Source organism: Coenobita brevimanus, chromosome 4 (genome assembly GCF_032717465.1).
Source record: "Coenobita brevimanus isolate Jiangsu-jjx chromosome 4, ASM3271746v2, whole genome shotgun sequence".
Taxonomy (NCBI): domain Eukaryota; kingdom Metazoa; phylum Arthropoda; class Malacostraca; order Decapoda; family Coenobitidae; genus Coenobita; species Coenobita brevimanus.
The window spans coordinates 33,693,246-33,702,810 of NC_136957.1; the positions used below are offsets into that span (position 1 = coordinate 33,693,246).

The 9,565-nt window shown below is 44.0% G+C and overlaps 1 protein-coding gene across 1 annotated transcript in view; it reads right to left on the reverse strand.

Annotated features, from left to right (window-relative positions):
- Positions 1-6,389, reverse strand: part of LOC145396547 (alkylglycerol monooxygenase-like) — an 18,080-nt gene extending 11,691 nt beyond the window's left edge. Inside the window, exon 1 of the mRNA XM_080269924.1 lies at positions 6,297-6,389. Within this exon, the coding sequence (XP_080126050.1) occupies positions 6,297-6,389 (93 nt within the window). The remainder of the gene's footprint in view (positions 1-6,296) is intronic.
- Between the last annotated feature and the right edge of the window lie 3,176 nt (positions 6,390-9,565).

A 9,565-nucleotide genomic window follows, 5' to 3' on the forward strand; every position in this document is an offset into this window, starting at 1 on the left:
TTTTAGTGTATATAAATGATATAAACAGTAACACTGGAAATGAGAGCCATCTGAATATGTTTGCAGATGATGCAAAAATACAAAGGAGAATTACTAACACAGACTCTTGTAAAGAGCTACAAGAAGAATTAAATAAACTTCATGAATGGAGTAGTACATGGCAAATGGAATTCAATGTGGACAAGTGTCATGTAATCAAGTTTGGTAAAAGTGAAAAAAGACCTGATTGGGATTATAAGTTAGGAAATAAAACCCTATACACATCAGAAAGAGAGAAAGACCTAGGTGTGATTATCAATAACAGACTATCTCCGGCTGACCACATCAGCGAGAAGGTACGGAATATGTATACACTGCTTGCAAATATGAGAATAGCATTCACATACATAAATGAAGACATGCTAAGAAGGATAATAACATCATTCATTAGACCAACCCTGGAATATGCATCAGTAGTCTGGAGTCCTCATCTCAAAAAGCATATAGACAAGATTGAAAAAGTTCAAAGGGCCGCTACAAGATGGATACCAAGCTTAAGGGACCTAAGCTACGAAGAAAGACTAAATAAACTGAATCTACCAACACTACAGGAGAGAAGGAAAGGAGGTGACATGATAATGCTATATAAGTGCATATCAGGAAAGGAGAAAATAGACATAAATGATTACTTAACATATGGAGAAGCATCAGCAAGAGGACACTGTAAAAAACTGCAAAAGAAGAGAGGTGATAAAGACGTAAGGAAATTCAGTTTCCCAAACAGAGCAATTGATCAATGGAATGCACTACCGAATGAAATAGTGTGTGCCAAAACAATTCACAAATTTAAGGATATGTACGATAAATATGGTTTAAGACACGGGACAGTACGAGCTTGACTCATTCCTGTAAAGATACAATTAGATAAGAACAATTAGGTAGGTAAGAACACACACACACACACACACACACACACACACACACACACACACACAAAATGCAAGAGAAAAAAATGACTACAAGAAGTAATCAACAACATGGTCAATGCAGCGGGTCACACACTCATCCACTGACCGTTCAAGCCCAAGGAATCCTGACTAAAAACATTCACTCCACTAATCTCTCTCCTATGCACGGTTCAATGCACTCTGATGGAAATTTAACACACTTCACCCTTCAATATTTCAAAACCACTTCACTGCATTCTTCACTGCATCAAATTAAATCTTTCGTCAGCTCAATCCGATGTAAGGATGGTAGGAATAAAGACAAAGAGAGGGTGAGACTAGAACAATAAAGATGGCAAAAATAAAGACAAGAATAAAGAGGATGGGGAGTGGAGAAGAGGAAGGGAGGGGGAGAGAATACGGAGGTGGAGAAGAGGGGGATGAGAAGAGGGAGAGAAGAGGGGGATGAGGAGAGGGAGAAAAGAGGAAGGGAGATGGAGAAGAGGAAGGGAGGTGGAGAAGAGGAAGGGGGAGAGAAGAGGAAGGGAGGTGAAGAGGAAGGGAGGTGGAAAAGAGTATGGGGGAGAGAAGAGGAATGGGGGAGAGAGGAGGAAGGGAAGTGGTGAAGAGCGATGGGGAGAGAAAAGGAGGGGAGGTGGAGAAGGGAGGGGGAGAGAAGAGTAAAGGAGGTGGAGAAGAGGGGGGGAGAGAAGAGGAATGGAGGTGAAGAGGGAGAGAGAGGTGGAGAAGAGGAGGGGAAGTGGAGAAGAGGGAGGGAGGGGAGAGAAGAGGGAGAGAGAGGTGGAGAAGAAGAAGGGAAGTGGAGAAGAGGAAGGGTAGTGGAGAACAGGGAGGGGGGGAGATGAGGAAGTGGACAAGAGGGGGGGAAAGAGAAGAGGACGTGGAGAAGTAGGGGAAAGAGAACAGGGAGGGGGAGAGAAGAGGAAGGGAGGTGGAACACAGGGAAGGGGAGCAGTGGCGCAGCCAACGGGGGGACAGAGAGGTACTGTATGGAAATTTTCCCCCGGCCCCCTATGGAGGAGGGGGGGGGGCATATGGACCCTTCATTTTTTAAATAACAAAAGAATATGTCGCAAATAAAATAAAATAAAATACATTTACACAACAAATCAAAGAAAATACGGTATCTGCGCAGGTATTTGTACACTTATAGATTTCTCTTATGATTTATTGATATTCTTACTTCTCTGGGGATTTTACTATGAATCTTCTATATATACTTGACTGAGTGATAATTTTTACACTTTTATATTATAAATATTATGCCGGGGAAAATTTTGCGTAATGGATGATTGCGAAAATTTCGGGAAGCTTCCGGAAAGCTCTTCGCGACTACCGTGGTTTAGGGAGACTTGAAGACATTTCTGTTTAACCTGATTGTTACAGCTTGTTCAATTACAGTACACTGGGATAAAGTGTCCTGCTTTCATTACTTACTTTAGTTCATGTGTTGTTTTCAGTTTTAATTAGTGTTTAGTTATTCGCATGACGGATATGAAGGCAATAATAATAAAAAAAAAGAGGGTTCTGTAAATTCTGCATCAAACCTTAGCAGATTTTGGAGGAAGCCACAAGGTGCAAAAAAAAACCGAGCCCCCAAATGTCTAGCTGCGCTCTTGAGGGGGGAGATGATGTGGAGAGGAGAGGGGATACAAAGGAATACAAAGAAAAGCAAACAGCAACAGACCTTATAGTCCTTTCGAGGCTGTTTGTTAAGAGAGTAGACTGTGATTACGAGATCTAATTCTACATGCTGAAGGATAAGGATAGTGAAGCAAGAAGGCTGCCCCCGCCCCCAAACCCTACACGAAAAGACGAGAAGAGCTACCATGCAGCATGGAATAACTGACATGGTAATTTCATAGGAATGACTGAGAGGGAAAAATTACATTCTATAATACTTTATCTATAAGTTGGGCTATGACCTGAGCCAACCAGCGTACGACATACACGACAATTTTCTGTGGTTAGTGGGGAGAGATCTGGCGGGGCGGGGCTGGGCTGGGTTGGGTTGGGTTGGGTTAGGGTTGATTAGGCTGGGTTGGGTGGGGTGGGGTAGGGTTGGGCTGGGCTGGGTTGGGTTGGGTTGGGTTGGGTTGGGTTGGGCTGGGTTGGGTTGGGTTGGATTGGGTTGGATTAGGTTGGGTTGGGTTAGGTTAAGTTAGGTTAGGTTAGGGTGGTGGCTCAGTCGGTAGAGAGGTGGCCTGCAGTCCTACTGGACCCAGGTTCAAATCCCGCTGGGGCAGGGAACAGTTTAAGGATTTGAATTTAAGAAAATCAGACTTTACCAATCTACCAGAAGACCCGCCGACATGTAAAAATACCCCCGCTAATACCAATACACCAGTCCTGTATGAGACAGCCCTAGCATGTATTCAGTATGGACGGCGGGTGTTAGCGCCGAAGTGGTGACATGTAGAGAGGTGTATAGCATGCAGGAGGACTACTGGGCCTTGAGCGCAGGCTGTGAAGCCTATGCCCAGAGTCGGACACACACACACACACACACACAAAAGGGTAGATCGGGATTAGTGGGGGCAAATGAGGCTGGTGAGGCTGGTCATATAATGCAACTCAGGGATAAATGAGGCTGGTCACATAATGCTGTTCCTCCATCTCTTCCCCCCTCTGACTTCCTCATGGCTGACATTAAAATTTCTTCAGTTGATGTATTTTCTGCCATCACTGGCCTCAGTACTAACAAGGCATATGGGCCTGATGGGGTCCCTCCTGTTGTTCTCAAGAACTGTGCTTCTGTGCTTACACCCTGCCTAGGCAAACTCTTTCGTCTTTGTCTGTCAACTTGTACCTTTCCTTCTTGCTGGAAGTTTGCTCTCATTCAGCCAGTCCCAAAGAAGGGTGACCACTCCCAACCCTCCAACTATCGTCCAATTGCTTTAACGTCCTGTATTTCAAAAGTTTTCGAGTCAATTCTTAATAGAAAAATTTCAAGGCATCTTTCCTATCACAACCTTCTTTCCGATCGTCAGTATGGGTTCCGTCAGGGACGCTCCACTGGCGATCTTCTCACCTACCTTTCAGACTCCTGGTCATCCTCCTTTCGGGACTTTGGCGAAAGCTTTGCCATTGCACTTGACATCTCAAAGGCTTTCGATCGAGTCTGGCATAAATCTTTAATTTCCAAACTGCCCTCCTACGGTTTCTATCCTTCTATCTGTGCCTTCATCGCTAGCTTCCTTTCTGGTCGTTCTATAGCCGCTGTTGTAGACGGCCATCGTTCTTCTCCTAGATCTATCAACAGTGGTGTTCCTCAGGGCTCTGTCCTATCACCAACTCTCTTCCTTTTATTCATCAATGATCTTCTAAGCTGTACATCTAACCCTATCCACTCATACGCTGATGACTCCACCCTTCACCTTTCCATTCGGTTCCCGCAACGCCCATCTCAACAGTTACTTCAACAAACAAGGGATGAGGCTATGGCACACCTAATGTCTGACTTGGCTCGTATCTCTGACTGGGGTAAAAATAATATGGTTGCCTTTAATGCATCCAAGACTCAGTTCTTACACCTATCAACCCGACAAAATCTTCCACAGGTATACCCACTAATGTTTAATAATATTCAGCTTAATCCTGCATCATCCTTGAACATGCTTGGGGTTTCATTTACTCGGGACTTATCTTGGAAAGATCATATTACATCTCTTGTAAAATTTGCTTCCAAGAGATTGGGTGTGCTAAGCCGACTCCGCTCTTTCTTTACCCCCGCGCAATTGTTGACTCTATACAGGGGTTTTATCCACCCCTGTGTGGAGTACAACTCTCATGTGTGGGGAGGCTCCCCTCATACAGCTCTTCTCAATAGGGTGGAGTCAAAGGCTTTTCGTCTCATTAACGCTCCTCCTCTTACTGACTCCCTTCAACATCTGTCTCTTCGCAGCACTGTTGCATCTTTATCTCTTTTCTATCGCTACTTTAATGGTCACTGCTCCTCTGAACTGTCTGCTTGCATTCCTCCACCTCTACGACGGGCGCGTAGCACCAGTCTGGCAGCAAACTCTCATCCTTTTTCTGTCCAACTCTCTAATGCAAGAGTTAACCGTTACTCCCAGTCTTTCATTTATGCAACAGGTCAGCTCTGGAACTGTCTCCCTCTGTCTGTATTTCCTGCTGCCTATGATCTCCAGTCTTTCAAACGCAGTGTGTCCAGGCATCTCAAAATGATCGGATCTTGAATTTGGCTCTATATTGTATATTGTTTTTCTCTTGGAGGGAACTGTTACTGCGGGCTCATGGCCTTTGGTTCCTTCTTCCTCGCATAAAAAAAAAAAAAAAATGCAGCTCAGGGACTAACATGCCGGGTCACATAACGCAGCTCAAGGAAGCATGAGGTTGCTCGCATAATGTAATTAAGGGCCGAATCATTCAACCTCACCTCTTTATACGGTACACACTTGCTCAGTCACGTTCTCTTTCTCTCTCTCTCTCTCTCTCTCTCTCTCTCCACACACACACACACACACACACACACACACGCACGCACGCACGCACGCGCGCGCGCGCGCGCTCATTTCCCCTCTTCCTATACCCTCTCTCTCTCCACACACACACACACACACACACACACACACACACACACATTTTCCCCCTTCGTATACCCCCCCCCTCTCTCTCTCTCTCTCCACACACAAGCATTTTCCCTCTTCCCATACTCTCTCTCTCTCTCTCTCCACACACGCATTTTTCCCTCTTCCCATCCCTCCCCCCCTCTCTCTCTCTCCACACACAACCATTTTCCCTCTTCCTATACTCTCTCTCTCTCTCTCTCTCTCTCTCTCTCTCTCTCTCTCTCCATACACGCATTTTCCCTCTTCCCCATCCCCTCTCTCTCCACACACACACGCATTTTCCCTCTTCTCATACCTCTCTCTCTCTCTCTCTCTCTCTTTCTCTCTCTCTCTCTCCACACATACGAATTTTCCCTCTTCTCATACCCCCCTCTCTCTCTCTCTCCACACACGCAGTTTCCCTCTTCCCATCCCCCCCCCCTCTCTCTCTCTCTCCACACAACCATTTTCCCTCTTCCTATACTGTCTCTCTCTCTTTCTCTCTCCACACACGCATTTTCCCTCTTCCCCATCCCCTCTCTCTCCACACACAAACACGCATTTTCCCTCTTCTTATACCCCTCTCTCTCTCTCTCTCTCTCTCTCTCTCTCTCTCTCCACACACACACGCGCATTTTCCCTCTTCTCATACCCCCCTCTCTCTCTCTCCACACACACACACGCTTTTTCCCTCTTCCCATACCCCTCCCTCCCTCCCTCTCTCTCTCTCTCTCTCTCTCTCTCTCTCTCTCTCTCTCTCTCTCTCTCTCTCACCCACCTGCACGGCGTCCAGGTGCAGGGCAGAAAAGCTATTACTGCCCGGACTGTCTAGCAGTGAAGGTAACACGGTCATGGTGCCATTCTCTGACATACTGGTAGTTGTGGTGGTCGGGGCGGTGGTAGTTGTGTTGGTTGTGGTAGGTGAAGTGGTGTTCTGATAGTTGAGGTTGTGGTAGATGTGGTGGCAGCTGTGGTAGTTGTGGCTGCTGAGCTTGTGGAAGCTGTAGAGGCAGTGGCTGTGGTACCCGGAGTGGTGGCGGTTGTGGTGGATGTGAGTGTTGAGGTGGTTGTAGTTGTGGCAGTAGCTGTTGTGGTTGTGGTTGCTGAGGTGGTGGTAGTTGTGGTGGTAGCAGTGGTTGAAGTGGTCGTAGGTAGTTGTGGTGGCGGATGTGCTGAGGTGATAAACAGAGAGTTGCAAGTTGTGATGTGGTGGTGTTAGTTGTGGTAGTTGTGGTGATACTAGTGCACTGTGTGTTAGCGTCAGCTGTGGTACTTGTGGTAGTACTTGTGCTTGGTGAGTTAAAAGTTGTGACAGACTGAGCTTGGAGACTGAGGTCTTGACGGCGTGAAGAGCGAGGGTAAAGTGATTCTCTCTGTCTCTCTCTCTCTCTGCCGGGGTGTGTGTGTATATTTTACCCACTCCCACTTTTCACTTTAATACTACCAATACTGTTCCTCTCTCTCTCTCTCTCTCCTGAATTCTTCTCTCACCCCTACACGGGATGATCTATATATTACACATCTGTTTCCCCTTATGGACCTACTTTCAACATGGCCTGCTTTCCCAATGAACTAATTTTCCCCATCAATCAATTTTCCTCTCATGTACCTATTTCCCATTACCCACTGACCCATCCACCAATTCATCTACCCCACCCACCCATGTAAACACCCTGCCCAGTCACCCACCCACTCTTACCCTACTCACCTATCCACCCTCCCAACCACCCACCTATGTTGCCCACCCACAGTGCTCACTCTGCTGACCAAACCCCATCTATCCTGCCTGCCTGCCCACCTACTTACCTAGCTATCCACTCCACCCTACTCACCTCCACCCTCCCAACCACCCATTCATGCTGCCCACCCACACTGCTCACCCTGCCCATCCCACTCACCTGCCCATGCTTCCCACCCAGCCGCCACCAAAATGATACCTTGCAGGTTACACACACACACACACACACACACACACACACACACACACACACACACACACACACACGCACACACAATATACAATATATGGAGAAGAGACAGATATTTAAAAAAAGGAGGAGGAATTATAATATTAACAAAGAAAAATCTAAAAGTCAAGGAAATAAAACTAGATATACCATCACAAGTAGAACTGATTGCAGTAGAGATCGACACATCTGAAGGTAAAGTAATTGTAGCCAATTTGTACATGCCACCGAGATCAAACACATGGGAAAGAGATGAATATGAGGACCTGGCAGAGAGTACAATTCAGAGTGTAAAATCATTGCTACATAAAATGGAAGAGAAATCAGAAAGAATTATATTAACTGGGGACTTCAATACAAATATAAATTGGAATACTCTAGATATAAATAGCCAAGAAAGCTGTTGGGACCAAAAGCTCCTGGATCTCGTACAAGAGTTTTTCTTAACGCAACATGTGAGGGAAACCACCAGAAAAAGAGGACTTGATGTACCTTCAGTGCTAGATCTAATATTTACAAGGCAAGAAAATGATATTGACAGTTTAATATATCACCCTCCACTCGGCAAAAGCGATCATGCAGTTCTAAATTATAACTTCAGGATAGCATATGACATAGTAAACAGCAATGATAGTTACAAAAAGAGCCTAAACTATAAAAAGGGAAATTATCAAGACCTAAAGAAGTATTTCTTAGAAGTTGATTGGGAAAATGAGCTTAGAGGACAAGATTTAAATGCTGTATATAAAAAATTTTGTGAATTTTATGAAATAGGAGTCCAGAAGTACATCCCACAGCACAAAGAAGCAGATAAGAAAATACAGAAATGGTTCAATACAGAATGTAAAAAATCAAAAGAAAGACGAGATTTGTTGTGGAACAGATACAGAAGACACAATAGTGAAAGGGCGTATAATAATTACAAACAGGCAAGAAACGACTATACAAGAATAAGGAGGGAAGCCCAAAAACAGTTTGAGGAGGATATAATAAATAAAAGTTGTGATCAACCAAAGCTGTTTTACAGCTATATCAGAAGCAAAACTAAAGTAAAAGATATTATACAATCCATTACGGACAAGGGAATCACTTATACACAAAAGAAAGATATTTGTGAAGCACTAAATAAGAATTTCCAATTAGTTTTTACAGAAGAAAAAAATTTTTGGGAGGGACTATGTGGAACACACATGTCCACACATACTACCAGATATACAAATAGCAGAAAAAGTAATACAGGAGGAGTTAAGTAGATTAGACAGAGGAAAAGCAAGTGGTCCTGATGAAATTTCATGTTGGATATTACGAGAATGTGCAAAGGAGTTATGTAAACCATTATTTTTAATTTTCAAGAAATCCTTGAGTCAAGGTAAACTACCTGATATTTGGAAAAAAGCAAATATTGTCCCCTTATTCAAGAAAGGAAATAGACAAAATCCACTCAACTACTGACCAGTATCACTGACCAGTGTTGTAAGCAAGGTATTAGAAAAACTTATAAGAAAAGCTTGGGTAAATCATCTAGAAGAACACAGTATGATAACAGAAAGACAGTTTGGTTTCAGAAAAGGAAAATCATGTGTTACTAATCTGTTGAGCTACTATGACAGAGTAACAAACACAATACAGGAAAGGGAAGGATGGGTGGACAGTATCTATTTAGATTTCAAGAAAGCTTTTGACACAGTACCACACCAAAGACTTTTATGGAAACTGTACCATCAAGGAGGAATTCGAGGCAAACTGTTTTGTTGGACGCAAGACTTTCTCATAAAAAGAGAAATGAGGACAGTACTAAGAGGAAACTACTCATCATGGAAATAAGTGACTAGTGGAGTACCACAGGGTTCAGTGCTGGCACCAATCATGTTTTTAGTGTATATAAATGATATAAACAGTAACACTGGAAATGAGAGCTATCTGAATATGTTTGCAGATGATGCAAAAATACAAAGGAGAATTACTAGGGAGCTACAAGAATTAAATAAACTTCATGAATGGAGTAGTACATGGCAAATGGAATTCAATGTGGACAAGTGTCATGTAATCAAGTTTGGTAAAAGTGGAAAAAGACCTGATT